The following is a 14,214-nucleotide window of genomic DNA, read 5'->3' as shown; positions in this document are numbered from 1 at the left end:
CTATTTTCTCGTCATAGAGGTTGTTTGTCGGGTTCCCACGACCTTTCCCTTATCCCGACCACATAGCAGGCTGCTCACTGCAGGCAATCGCTGCCGCCTCGCTGCTCTTATAGCCTGGCCACTGCCCTCTACAACATCTGCCCAAGGCCACCACTGCCCTCTACAACATCTGCCTCATCTGCCTCACCCAAAATCCCAGCACCGCAGTCGTCTCTGCGCCCCCAGCACGTTGCTTGCAGCATTCTGCCTCCCATCCCACTCTACAACACCTGTCCCAGCACGCTGCTTGCACCAACCTGCCTCCCACCTTGTTATCCTTGCCCACCACCCCCTCTACAACCCCTGCCCAAGTGGTCTGTGCACCCCACCAACGCTCTAGTCTCGGCTACTCACCTACGCCCACAGAGTCATCACTTAGGGATCGCACTATTCAGATATTCACCCACCAACGCTCTAGTCTCGGCTACTACACCTACGCCCACAGAGTCATCACTTAGGGATCGCACTATTCAGATATTCACCCACCAACGCTCTGCTCTCAGCTACTCACCTACGCCCACAGAGTCATCACTTGGGGATTGCACTATTCAAATATCACTCTTGCTCCTCATGTCTCGTGGAGGAGGGTATCATAAGCTCAAGGGCCTCTCAAACTCGGTCATCACACACAAATTTCGAGGGAGACAGCGCCAATCGCGTATTCTGACAGCTGGCCGGCAGCTTCAACGCAGGGAAGTTACAGATGCAAGCCGTCAGGCTCAAATTCAAGGTATTTCTTTGCTTTATAGTTTTTATCGCCTGTAACTCTTGTAGAAACTGACACAAGCTCAGCGTTATGGATAAACCGCTTGTTTATTAAGTAGTACCTGACACAATGCTATAGACGAAATAAAGTGAGAATGATGCGGCGTGCACGACAGAAATCAAACATACCTCAGCGTTATGGATAAACCGCTGAGGTACAAACAATGAGAAACAACAGAGATAAAGGTGTCTAATGGGTCCGTGATGCGATGACTAATACGTGCAGGTTGTCGATGTTGTCATCCAACAACTCTAACCCCCACGTCCCACTCATGTCAGAGATGTCCAATGAGGATCGCCATATTGGAGGATGATGGCTGACTGCGGCATGGATATTGAGACCCTGCCGCTCACGGCACCTCCTGGAGACGAAGGGATGGAATTCAGTCATGCAGGTGGAGAGTATGAAGCATTCGAAGGACTTGCTGAGCAGATCGCAGATATCAGTGGCTAGCACGTATGGTTTTTATCTCTATATTCTCTCACTCATACCATATACTAGTCGCTATGTTGACCTCCGCACTCGACAGGACCGCACAGAAAATCAAACCGATCAATGGGACCTTCAGCTAGACCAGCTTGTCGATGCTTACCTCGACTACCGTTCTCGCGACTCTGGTGACGGATGCCGACATTCAAAGATCCGGAACCACCTTTATGCGATTCTCCTAGTGTTTCATTGACTAACATTGAACTTGTTGATATATTTAGTACGTACAATTTTTTTTTTACTTCTACATACCCTAACTCATTTGCAGCACGAAGCCACAGTTCACCTCAATCACGGCTCTCACACAAATACCCCAATGAGACATTGATCTATCATGGCTACATCGGGTGCTCACCAATTTATCCAACAGTTGCCATATCACTGCGCACTCTTGCAGCCATACCGTCAAATACATCGAACTTGCCCTCGGTTCAGTGTCCAAGCCCAAGTCAAGAGTCTCTGTTTCCTGCATGACGTACGTATAAATCGCATCTTATGACTTCGCTAATGATGCTGTCATAGTCTCCCTATCGACCATACCTTTGCGTGCAATTTTCAGCCGCTTACGATATTTATCTGGAAATCATCCACCGTGTGAATCAGCGCCTTCGCAAGGCGCTGAAACACACCACACCGCATTGGCGCATGCTTAACGCATGCCCAGCATGCTTCTACGTGCTGGAGGACGAGCCTGCTCTAGAATTCGATTGGCTGGTGTCTATAGATGGCAACAATAGTCTGAAACGGTGGGACTCCGCGATCTACGGCTCAACCAGGCGTACAGATTCTCGTAAGGCACGGTCGGACTACTGGCTTGACACTTGTGATGTAGACAGGTTCAAAGATGAAGTCAGAACACGACAGGTAAGACGTCTCTCTGTGCACAACTGTAGTCTGATTATGCTATGCAGAGGGATTCGGACGATGACAACTGGACAGATGAAACCACCGCAAACGAAGGTGCTGGGACATTCACGTGCGTCAACCGGTGGCGTAATGCCGGACCAGACACTCGCAAAAAAATGTTCTCCGTATTCGATGAATCAGGTATTTTCATCGCAGTGTGTCGTCATCGATTCGTGTTTCTGGCATGCGACATGGTCCGGAGTGGGGAATTGTTAGGTTAGTTTTCCCTCATCTTTATCGTTGCTGAGCTATAATTCTACAGGGCTAAATATCCGCTTGCTATTATTGAGAAGCTCCTCGCAGTGTATGGGAAGAATGGCGGCTGTGCCTACGACATCGGATGCGCCTTTTCGAAGACTTTAACTAACAGTTCCCTGGGAACGCAAGCACGCGAGTTAGATTTTCGGCTCATGGTAGGCGCCTTTCACGGACACGCCCATAACCGCAAATGCCAGCTAGACTGGCATCCCATGACCATTCGGGGAATCGGACACACTGAGGGCGAAGGTTGTGAACATGTATTCTCGTCATCAAATGAGCTTGCTCGCAGTACAAGACATGCGACCCCATTCCACCGGCGCCAGACAATCGAGGAGCACTTCTCGTTCTGGGACGCTGACAAATATGCCGCGCTCAGTGCGTAATTTTTTTTTTTCAAGTCCATCAATTATGCAACTAATGAACGATCAGGCACGTTCTTTGGAATCATTATCGAGAGGGATTAAAATCGATTCAGACGCTCACCGCCGAGCTCACAGCCATCAAGGCCGAGTTATTTCTTACTGATGAAGATTTCCCGCGATTTCTTGATGAAGAACGTAATTACCTTGACAGATTGAAGCTGCCACCAATTCGGGATCAACTCTGCATACGCTACGTTGAGGTTTTGGACGAACTTGCCGAACGGCGGTGAGTAAAGTTTACATACCGTAATCGAGCCTATCTCTGATATGTCTGATCATTCTAGTGCTGATTGGGATGTAGCTCGCGAAGTTGGCAACAACGCCCTTACTAATATCCCCACTGGAGGCTTAACGCAGATCAACAGTGCCCTCGCACAAGCTCGTATTCGAGTTGACTCTTCATACATTAAGCTACAGAACGCCGAGGGACTTGTCGCGCATATAGAGGCTCAGTTGGCCGTGGACCAGCGGTGGGAGATTGGTGGACTGGAGTACCAACGTTTCAAGGAAGAAGCGAGCATGGGCAAGTATCGCACCGCCTTAGATGAGCTAGAGCGCCTCGTTGTGATGAGGCTGTTCGAGCTCTCGAAACTGTCATTATCAGGAACCGGTAAGCTCGTTTATGTCAAAATACGCACACTGATGAATTTATTTATTTTGTAGGGTACAAGCTACGGCAGCAGATTGGCAAAGCTCTACAACGTCGTTCAGAAGCTATTCGCAATGCCATTATTCGCTACAACACTCAAGCCGCCGGACTCAACCCACCGCGTCCGAATATTTCTTGGAAAGATATTGCTGATTATGGCTTTCTAGGCGAATTTGATCTTCTGCGTCATTCTCGCGATGACATTCGAAGCAGTGATTGGTCGAAGCCGGGTCATCGAGAGGCCACCACGAAATACTTCAAGCTTCATCGAGCTCGCGAAGAAATCACTCGTTTAAACGTTGAAGTTCGGCGCCTGCGCACCGCCATCCATGATGAAGAGCTTGGGGTGTCTGACGTCATGCAGGAACTTCTCGTTTCAGACCCTCACCTGGCCTGCGAGCTACAGCGCCAATATCGTTCGCGCCTGGCTATCAATGCAGTGCATTGTTACTGGTTGAGTCGCATTGAGAAACTCGCAGGTTTTTCGGGAGCCAAAGGTGTTGGCGTCCGCCTTCAGCGCGCTGGTGAATCTACTCGTGATGCTGATCAAGTTGGCCATCGTGGTATGTGTTGTTTGAGTACATAGATCTCATACTAATCTATCTCACAGGACAACCGCTGGGGAATATTGCGAGTTTCCAGGTCAATTCTGAATCCCTCGAGAACACTGACCTTGACGCCATTGATCAAGAAGAACAAGATGCATTGACGGAAGAGATGGCTGATTATTTACAATCGATTGTTGACTGACTTGGGCACCACCTACTCGACATTGACTTGAGCACCAGTTACTTACCTCTTAGTTCATTAGTTCTGTATGTCTAGTTGTGATATAAACACTGTTTCCCAACACCCCGTCAGACGGAAATGCAGAAATGCGTTAATGTAGCATACTAAGGTGGGATATGCGATAATGTAACATACAGCTGTACATGTAGGATAGATAACGCGCGATAATGTAGCATACAACTGTACATAGGATATAATGTAACATACAACTGTAGGATAGAAAATGCGATAATGTAGCATACATATAATTGCTGAGCGCTGAGCCTCCGAACTTGAATTATAGTGCATGCAAGAACATCAATCTGTATGCGAGAACATCAATCTGTGTACATAATACTATAGCCATTACACCTCACAGCATTACATGTATAACACCTCACTTCTTCAACCACACCTCACATCCAACAACTCGCATCCATGAAACCACCGCCCTCTCCACCACCCTTCATTCTGGCGTCTTCCACCAACTTGAAGAAGCCATCTTCAAGTTCAGGTGCCAAAACAGTGGGATACCACCGCTTCACTATGTCAGGTCTTGCGGCTTTGTATACTTCTACTTTCGCACCAGGTTTCAGCAATAATGAGCGGCAAGCTGCTGCACGAGCTCTGCTTAGGCACGATGCTCATATTGACGGTACCCACTACCAGACGAGGAGAGCGGGGGGTCTTCACCCATCCTACCTCGGCTTCAATCAGCCAACTGACGTGAACGAGGCAGAGCGGACCCTGACTCACAGCGAGCTGGGCGAGGCAGCCCTCCAGGATGTCTTTGATGCGGTCAGTTGTTTCTACCTTTCTTTTTCTTAAACCTCACGATATTTCTCAGATCACTATGCAAGACCGTCTTGATGGTGGAATATCAATTCTGATTCGATGCACTGGCAGTGAAGCGACTCCGAATATCTCGCCCGAACAATTTCCCATCGATGTCTATATCACGCCCCGCGAGCTGCAAGAATCACAGCAGAGAATTGGCGGAGATTTTGCTGTCTTGGTGCAAGCATTTGCGCAGGAATTCGTGGTACCTCATCTCCAGCGCTTTACGGCTCGTTGTGCTGTTGAAAACGTGAAACCCCCAAGGCACTGTAAGTACTTCACTATTTATTTCATTATTTAATTGCTAATGAAGCTCTCAAGTCGCAGCAACTCATATCAGTGCCAGTGGTCCACCACATCTCCCTCCACCCACAGTGGCCACAGGCGCTCGCATCCAGTGCTCGGCGCAAGCCTCCAAAGCCTTCTCCCCGCTACCTTCTTCGGACTCCGCAGCTCTTCGGCATGGAGCAGAATTGGCTCGTGGATCAGGGAACAAAGCCACGCCATCGACACCACGCTCCGAGATACGTCAACGTCGTCCGGCCGATATATTTGCCAAGCCTAGCCCACTTGCAGCGGTACCAAAATATGAAGGACTCGCTTGTGATCCTTCAGTCTTCGAGGCACCGTTGATCAGTATTGGGCCACGCACGGATGCCGCTCTTGATCATTTGAGATTGGGTGACGAAAACTTGCCAAGGCTCCGTTCTTTGATCAGCAGTGTTCGCAGTAGTAGATGGGAGGCTATACTGAGGTCTCCAGCATGGGACCTCAACTACGAAAATGCTTCCATTTTAGCTAACGCTCTCCTTGTAGACTTACAAGTGGGTATGAAGGCCGTCAACCCTGAGGTCGCTAATTTGGAGGTTAGTGATCTTCCATTCTGCGAATTTTTTCAAGTTGATCTGATTAATGTTTGTGCATAGCACCGATCATCGGTGCTTACCACGATCCTGAAACTTCTCGGCATTTTGGTTTTTTTGTGTGCGCTTTACCTTTTTGGTCTTTTATTACTGTAGATCTTAAATGTTGGTTTGTTAGTATGCAATAATGTGTCATTTCGTCCCGATCATGGACTTCAAACAAACATGGACCTGGTGCGTTAAATAGTTGAGAAAATATTTGACCATTGTTTGTTGACTCGTCTCTGCTGGTTCTCCTGATGGTCACCCAATCCTTTTATGCTAAGAAGCGTGTAAGCGGCGCAAAGCATATTCAGCCACCCACACGTCAACGTGCCAAGGTCGTGCTCAGCAAAGAGGCTCGCGCTGCTCTCAGACTTGACCGACGTGCAAAGTCCCTTCGATTCAAGGATTCTTTAGACGATGCTTGGAAGCAGCTGGACGACGCTACCAAAACCATCGCTACTACCCACCATAAAAGTATCCGGCGTGTTCAAAATGATTTGTATGTGGGTCGGGGGCTTCTCCGCTCGAAACGCTCAAAGCCGAATCTATGGAATGTGTTTTGCTGGAAGAAGAACCAGGATAGAGAGAACGGTGAGTTCATTTATTTATCACACACTTCATCGTGCGCACCGCTCAATTTTTTTTTGTAGAAGCCCACGGTAAAGCTGCACTCCAATCACTCGTGCATGATCACAAGGCTGAGTACCTTGCCCTCTCGAGGGAGGAGCAAGACGAACTGCTTGCCGAGTTCACTGAATGGAAGGATACGAAGACTACCGGTATTCGTACCTCAACGAAGTCGAAGATAAACGACATCACACAGACCTTAAAGGCGGTCGAAAACGAGGTACGTTCTTAGTCGATTTTGATTGAATTTCTCTCACACGACCCCCCTAAATTTTAGCTCATCAGTCTGCATTGTCGTACGGGTGCAGAGTCTATTCTCTACACTACACGCGGCTCTACCGATCTTCCCCTTCGAGGTATCGCATTTTCCACCGACGGTGTCGAAAATTTTATGGGTACCGTCATGGGCATTGATAACCAAGACTTAGTCAGTAAAATGGAGGGTTTTGCAGTACAAGGCATGCAAGGTGAGTGTCTGCCTACTAGTATCGTGTTCTCTGTCTAATTACATTCAGGTTCTGCCAAAAACCACAAGAAGCGCGTCTCCGACAAACGTTCAGAAATCCGGGAAATTATCAACAGAAAACTTCGTGAGTATTTGATTCTTCTGACTTTGCGACAATGGTCTGACTAAATTCAATATATAGAAGAGGCTACTGGTGACCCCAGCGCGAAGATGCAATGGACTCATTATTTCCGCAACGTCGTTCAGCGGTACCAGGTCATTGTGGAAGGCTGGCCCGAGAACATTCCTTTCGCAAACCTGAGCCAAGCGTCGAGCGCACTTGCAGACCTCGAAATGCTTTGGCGCAAGTGGGACACTAACAAAACATACTGGAAGGCCTTGACCGACGAGGAGTTTGCGGAATACCGCAAGGAACGCGACGACAAGCTCGAGAGCGGCGAAATAGTTGATCGTCGTCGCCGTCCGAGATCTGACAGAGGAAAGAAACGGAATAATACAGACACGAGGAAGTCCACTGCCTCCCGTGAGCAGCACACGAGCGCGGGGATCAGTGACAACAGCAGTATGGAGGAAGACGAGCCAGCCACATCATCTTGTGATGTTGCTGCTGCTGCTTCTGCTTTGGCTTCTCCAGACGAGTCTCTTACTATTCCACAGCCCTCAGACGGTGCTTCTGGTTCATTCACTGACAGTTTTGACCCTCCCCCATTTGATTATGATGCCGCGCTGTCTGAGTTAGATAGATTGTATGGCCCTGTGCAGTTGAGCTCATTGTTGTAGGGATGGAGGCCTCGGCCTCATTTACCTATGTTCGTTTTCATTCAACCATTGTTTGCTGACGTAGTAGCATGAATATAGTGTGTTTTCGACATTAAAATATATTTTAGTGCGCAGTTCTCAAGTCCCTACAGAGATACCCTGGTCTATCCACCATGAGAGCAGAGCGTTGGTGGGTGCAAGACGAGATTGGGAGCCGGTGGGATGGTTGGGAACTGTGAGGACGATAAGGCGATGACTCTGTGGGCGTAGGCGAGTAGCTGAGAGCGGAGCATTGGTGGGTGCGAGACCAGATATCTGAATAGTGCGATCCCCAAGTGATGACTCTGTGGGCATAGGTGAGTAGCTGAGAGCGGAGCGTTGGTGGGTGAATATCTGAATAGTGCGATCCCTAAGTGATGACTCTGTGGGCGTAGGTGAGTAGCCGAGACTAGAGCATTGGTGGGTGAATATCTGAATAGTGCGATCCCTAAGTGATGACTCTGTGGGCGTAGGTGAGTAGCCGAGACTAGAGCGTTGGTGGGTGCACAGACCACTTGGGCAGGGGTTGTAGAGGGCGGTGGTGGGCAAGGATAACAAGGTGGGAGGCAGGTTGGTGCAAGCAGCGTGCTGGGACAGGTGTTGTAGAGTGGGATGGGAGGCAGAATGCTGCAAGCAACGTGCTGGGGGCGCAGAGACGACTGCGGTGCTGGGATTTTGGGTGAGGCAGATGAAGCAGATGTTGTAGAGGGCAGTGGTGGCCTTGGGCAGATGTTGTAGAGGGCAGTGGTGGCCTTGGGCAGATGTTGTAGAGGGCAGTGGCCAGGCTATAGAGGCGGCAGCGATTGCCTGCAGTGAGCAGCCTGCTATGTGGTCGGGATAAGGGAAAGGTCGTGGGAACCCGACAAATCAACCTCTATGACGAAAATAGGCGCATTGCGGGAAGTGCCGGATTGAGCGCGGCGGCGGTATACGTTCCTGGGGCGGGGCGCCAGCTTACTTAAACATTAGTACTAGGCTTTGGTGGTGGTAGAGATACAAGGTGATTTGGGGCACGGTTTAATACTGGTGTCTGGATATTACTACATCCTAGCCTAATTATAGTTGACGAGGCACGTTATCGTTCAGCCTAGTAAGGCTTCCTAATTGGGCTACCCAGGTGGGAGTGAACAGGAGCAGCTACGCACAATAATGATAGTTGAAAACGCTGACACAGCACTTTGCTGACTTGTTCGATCTTTCATGTTAGTGTATCGTGCAAAAACAACAAAATATGCTCACCATCCCTGCAAAAGTTGTTCAAAAGTGCGATTGCAAGAGCTGAATATTAATATTGGTTGAAGCACAGACCGACTTGTGTTGTTGGTCCTCGTTTGTTTGTTTCGAAGTTTGCCGCCTCAGGTGACTCAGCGCTCAGCATGCGTTGTAACTTATTACCAACCAAATTATACACCAAAATTTGGTGTCAAAATGTTCGTTGTCTGTTGATGGCAGAGGGTGGGAGCCGCGGCTCAGGCCGTCGGCTTTGGCTTTTTAGAATTCCAAGCCGGGCCAAAGCCCTGGTCAGGCCGTCAGTTTGGCCTGGCTTGGCCCGGCCTAATTTGGCCTGGCTCGGCTCGGCCCACGGCTTGAAGCCGGGCCTTGCACATCACTAGTCATGTGATCTATCAAGGCATAACACTAAAATTATTCGTAGACCGCCCTCGAACCTCTCCAGCTGCGGTGGGTACGAGCCTGGCAATTATATAGAATTACACAAATGTACGTAGCAACTTCATGCAAATTTTACAATTTTTTTTAGGAATTTATGTTGATTGAGCTCAGGAGGGTTTTCCTGATGGGCTGTAAAGTAGTCGGCTGCCGCGCCTCATGACCGTTACACCAAAAGGTAGAAATACTGAAGACTTAGTCTTCAGTACCCGCCACAGTATATGTATTGATTATGAGAACTCAAGTAAGCCAGCGTGCTTACATGGGCCCCCCTAATCCCCTGCTACAACAAAGTTGAACAAACTACAGTTTCACGCGGTCCCAGCCTACCCGCAGTTGAGACTAGGGTTTCTCTGGCTCTCCGATCATTTACAGAATTTACATTTCCCCAGTAATCCCAACATCTATAGGTGCATCGCCGAGATTCGCGCCACACCCTCAAAGCAAAATTATACACCGCCGTTAGGTTACTGAATGGTCTACATCTCAGTAAACAATCTGGTTCGTAATAGGCTGCCACCATCGAGAAATGTACCTGAGGCCACAAATCATGAACTAGACCCCCTCCTCGTCATCCTCGTCTCCAGAAACTTCTGCATTCTCTTGGCCTGCCTTGGCCATGAGCTGTGCAAGATCCTGCTCTTCCGTCTCGGAGACAGCTTTTGGCTGAAAGGAAAATAGTAAAGGGAGTCAGAATGGATATGAAGGATTGCACTGCACCTTCATCTTTACAACAAGGTTCCCACCTTGGCCCTCGATGGTGCTTAGAATCGACTCGATCGCGCGTTCCAAACGATCAACAGCAGCGTACTACAAATTGGCTTAGACAGCTTCGTGATCCAGAATGATAAAGGCAGACCTTGTCTGTTGCGTTTGTACTGAGAACGTACAGCGGAGGAGCTACAAGCTTGGCTTTAATCGGCACAGTCTCGTTGCTTTGTGCTTCACCTGCCCTCAGAGCCTTTTTGATGGCATCGATACCGGCAGGGGTGTAACATGTGAGCTCGATATCAGCGCGCAGCTTGATAGGCTGGGGTGTCAACCGCCGTGCGATTGTGCCCATAAGAATGGAGATGGCTGCTGATGATACAGGGTTTGGAAGGGACGAAAATACGGTTTCTTGCTCGCTGGTCTAGTCAGCCTCCGCAGGTGGTAAAAAAAGGGTACCGTGACGCACGTCAAAGCAAGCTTGAACGCATCATATGTATGACCATATTTATGACCAAGTGGCCATGCCACTTGCTCATACAGTTTTTCCAACCGTTCTTCTTCGTTCGACCCATCGTGTGGCACAGCGGCCTCCTCAGCAGCCATGGCAGCCGCAGCCTCCTCAGGATTTTCCTTCTTCGCCGCGCGCCTAGACTTCTTCGTCTCCTTTTCCACCGCCTCATCCTCGGGGGAAATAGCAGCGTCTGCATCCATCGATGGCAGTTTCGACGCGACGTGCCGCATGATGGATGCGACAGCTTTTGACTTCATGTACCGTTCCTCACACTTGATGATATCTTCGGGGGAGACACGACGTTTTGATAGATCAATGTAGCCTGTGCGCAAGGACTATAGTAAGCTTATTGAGGATAGGTAGGCTAGAAGATCGGCACACCTTTTTCCCTATCCACACGCAGCACCACTACGACTTCGTTACGGCCAACACGGATGAGCTTTTGTATTGATCGGATACGTCTACGGGATAGCTCTGAGAGGAGAATCATTCCCTCGATGTTGTCGTATTCGAGCTTGTGTTGTATATATGCAGATCTGCATCACAATGAAGAAAGTACAGGTGAATGGTGCGTACCAATTTGACATATGCACCCATTTCCGCAATCTGGCGGACTTGGACCATAACGAGCTCATCGACTTCTGGATACCTCTGTTCATAATACCGCATGGCAAGTGTAGGCAATCGGAGGAAACTTTCAAGAAACGCAACCAAGTAGTAGCTCAGAGAAGCTCAGAGAGGATGCTCCGGCAAGTCTGAGATTATCGTGCTTCCAAAAACGGTTGACGCTAGAATTAATTCAATGAGACCCCCCAAGCCAAGTTGGAGGGGTTAAGCTGGGTTATGAGATTGAAGCGTTTGGCTGCTTCTGCAGTGCTTGCCACGAACAATGAGCAAGCGAGCATTCGACGGCAATGGGGAGTCTCCATTAACAAAAAAACAAAAAAGGTCAGTCAGTCGTACTAATGCCCTTGTTTACCTGGCTCATTTTTGTTTGTAGTGATCCTGTGAGTCTACCTTCCTTTCTTCAAGGTGAATTCACCCCGCTACATCGTTCTCACCTGTCTCTATAACCCTCTGCTCCTTACAGACTTCCTCTGATGGTAGCAACACCCCAGCAGCCGTCAGTGACAATTTCTCCTTCAATTCTCATTCAATCACTCATATATCTCTCAACAGCTATCCGGAGATGCTCTCATCGCGCAGAAACGAGCAGAGATTGCGGCAAAGGTCGCAGCCATGAAAGGCGGTATACCAGGTCTCACAAAGGCTCCACCAGCCAAGACAGACAGCTCCTCACCAGCTCCAGGCACGCCGCTTCAGAACACCGAGGACCTCGCTCGCAAGGTCGCAGAGGCCAAGCGCCGTGTGGCAGAGGCACAGACGAAACTTGCCGTCAAGGACAACCCATACATGGTCAGTATTCTCAGTCTCCAACGCTGCTCGCTTTTAAATAATAAGTCTAGTCGGTGCCTCAAATGGGCAAGAAGAACAAGCCCGTCGAACCAGCCCAACAAGGCGCTGGCTTGAAGATGACCGCTCATCCCCTTCTCCTTGACACCGCTCCTGCTGCACCGCAGTCGAAGAAGGATCGATACAAACCAATGCAGCCCAAGTTCGCTTCAATCAAGGTGCGCACGACTCCCTCACGCATGTCGTTGAAACTGACGCTGTTTCAAGGCAAACATTCGAAACGCCCCAACCCCTCCCCCGGCGCCAACCCCGGTCCCCATCGTCGAAGTCAAAGCAAACCCTTATGCTTCCAGCTCGACCGCAGCCAAAGACAGTGGTTTTGAAGGTGCACCAAAGGAGCGTCATGGTCGCACTTTCCGCTTCAACCCCCAAGGCAAGTATCAACAGCTTGCCGAACAAATGCGTCAGGAAGCGCAGCTCGAGGCGCTCAAGCAACGTATTGCCGAGAGCGCACGGAAGGCTGGTCTTGATTCGGAGTTCGAGACTTTGGAGAAGAATATTAAGGTGCGTCTATACTCTATTGACTATTTCGTCCCTAATCATGGCTCCCAGCGTGAACCTCCCCCGACAGTGGAATGGTGGGACGCAGCTCTACTGCCCAACAAGACCTACGATGACCTTTACCTCGGATTTTCACACCTCAACATCCGAACCCAGGATTCGCCAGTGACGCTGTACGTCCAGCACCCTATTCCCATCCCAGCTCCAATGGAAGAAAACAAAATCGGCTTGAAACCGCTTATGTTGACCAAAAAGGCGCGCAGATATTGTTTGGGTGTGTACATGGATGAATCTGACATGGTATTACAGGAGACCAAGAAGATGCGAAAGCAGCGCCGCCAAGCCGAGCGTCAAGATAAACGCGATCGTATCCGTATGGGTCTCATCCCACCTGACCCACCCAAAGGTACGTCTCGTCCATTACTATAGGTGTAAATCTTTTCGACCTTGCTCACGTTTATGTCCTACAGTCCGCCTGTCGAACCTCATGAAAGTCTTGACATCAGACGCAGTCCAAGACCCCACTCGCGTTGAAGCCCGCGTGCGCAGAGAAGTCGCGATGAGAAAACACACGCACGAAAAGACGAATGCGGAACGTAAACTCACAGATGAACAGCGCAGAGAGAAAATCGAGAATAAGAAGTCTGAGCAAGAGAAGAAGGGTGTCGTTGGGGCTGTTTTCAAGTGCGTTCCCCTCCCCCATCGGTATTATCCAAGCTGACTTTACTTTTGCTTGCACCTTCACTTTTACGTTTATTTGTGCAATAGGGTAAAAACGCTCACAGACCCATCCCACCGCTTCAAAATCCGCAAAAACGCAGAACAACTCAATTTAACGGGCGTTTGCATTTTCAATCCAGCTTTTAGCATGGTATATGTCGAAGGCGCTTCCAAGTTCATTCAGAACTATAAGCGGTTGATGCTTCATCGTATCGCTTGGACTGAGGCTGCGCGTCCGCGCGGTGGGGAGGATGTGGTCATCGATAACGCAAGCGAAGAAGGTACTGACACCAATGGCGTCGCTTTTAATGGTCCTGGAGGTCCTGGGAAATCTGCAGAACCCGAAGAAATAGTCTCCCTCGAAAACAATGCATGTTATCTCGTGTGGGAGGGTCAGCTTAGAGATCGGGCATTTAATACCTTTAAGCCTAGGGGGTGTCCTACAGATGCGATGGCTAAGGAGGTATTGGGGCAGAGGTTGGCGGGGTATTGGGATCAGGCGAAGAATTGGAAGCCCGAGGAGGAGGAGTTGTTTTAATGCAGAGTGGGTTGGGAGTGCTTGCCTTAGCTCGTGGTGATTAATTATGTCCCTCGTACTTACTAGCAACTGTGTTTTCGGTGCATGATATGATTGTTGAGCACCACCTAAAGGTAGCGGGAACAGGTTGGAATTAATATTTCTTTTAAAACGGCG

General features: G+C 49.4%; 5 protein-coding genes across 5 annotated transcripts; 4 read left to right on the top strand and 1 right to left on the bottom strand.

Annotated features, from left to right (window-relative positions):
* Positions 1-1,628: 1,628 nt before the first annotated feature.
* On the top strand, positions 1,629-4,282 carry DEU56DRAFT_911034 (uncharacterized protein; the record flags this gene model as incomplete). The annotated part of the gene is made up of 8 exons (XM_041357246.1): positions 1,629-1,769; positions 1,817-2,158; positions 2,206-2,411; positions 2,463-2,840; positions 2,891-3,109; positions 3,168-3,493; positions 3,547-4,095; positions 4,143-4,282. The coding sequence occupies 8 exons, from the start codon at positions 1,629-1,631 to the stop codon at positions 4,280-4,282; spliced, it is 2,301 nt and encodes a 766-aa protein (XP_041210421.1).
* A 456-nt stretch (positions 4,283-4,738) lies between these two features.
* Positions 4,739-5,438, top strand: DEU56DRAFT_733601 (uncharacterized protein; the record flags this gene model as incomplete). The annotated part of the gene is made up of 2 exons (XM_041348343.1): positions 4,739-5,098; positions 5,148-5,438. 2 exons carry the CDS (start codon positions 4,739-4,741, stop codon positions 5,436-5,438), a joined length of 651 nt encoding a protein of 216 aa, XP_041210420.1.
* An 861-nt stretch (positions 5,439-6,299) lies between these two features.
* On the top strand, positions 6,300-7,918 carry DEU56DRAFT_870617 (uncharacterized protein; the record flags this gene model as incomplete). Its single annotated transcript, XM_041355644.1, has 6 exons — positions 6,300-6,636; positions 6,696-6,892; positions 6,950-7,139; positions 7,188-7,262; positions 7,320-7,733; positions 7,773-7,918. The coding sequence occupies 6 exons, from the start codon at positions 6,300-6,302 to the stop codon at positions 7,916-7,918; spliced, it is 1,359 nt and encodes a 452-aa protein (XP_041210419.1).
* Positions 7,919-9,737: 1,819 nt separating this feature from the next.
* Positions 9,738-11,669, bottom strand: DEU56DRAFT_793571 (eukaryotic translation initiation factor 2 subunit alpha). Its single transcript, XM_041352773.1, has 6 exons — positions 11,403-11,669; positions 11,208-11,340; positions 10,782-11,148; positions 10,464-10,731; positions 10,325-10,414; positions 9,738-10,270 (listed from the first exon to the last, which is right to left on the bottom strand). The coding sequence occupies exons 1-6, from the start codon at positions 11,493-11,495 to the stop codon at positions 10,160-10,162; spliced, it is 1,062 nt and encodes a 353-aa protein (XP_041210418.1). The 5' UTR covers positions 11,496-11,669; the 3' UTR covers positions 9,738-10,159.
* DEU56DRAFT_793563 (pre-mRNA processing factor 3-domain-containing protein) lies at positions 11,670-14,163 on the top strand. Its single transcript, XM_041352772.1, has 10 exons — positions 11,670-11,774; positions 11,827-11,833; positions 11,917-11,949; positions 12,006-12,242; positions 12,293-12,457; positions 12,507-12,803; positions 12,852-13,055; positions 13,110-13,206; positions 13,271-13,484; positions 13,569-14,163. Exons 1-10 carry the CDS (start codon positions 11,716-11,718, stop codon positions 14,056-14,058), a joined length of 1,803 nt encoding a protein of 600 aa, XP_041210417.1. The 5' UTR covers positions 11,670-11,715; the 3' UTR covers positions 14,059-14,163.
* The last annotated feature ends 51 nt before the right edge of the window (positions 14,164-14,214 follow it).

Source organism: Suillus clintonianus (genome assembly GCF_016758775.1).
Source record: "Suillus clintonianus strain FC179 chromosome Unknown DEU56scaffold_22, whole genome shotgun sequence".
NCBI lineage: Eukaryota > Fungi > Basidiomycota > Agaricomycetes > Boletales > Suillaceae > Suillus > Suillus clintonianus.
Note: the sequence above shows the minus strand (reverse complement) of the source record. Positions and strands in the feature narration are given on the sequence as shown.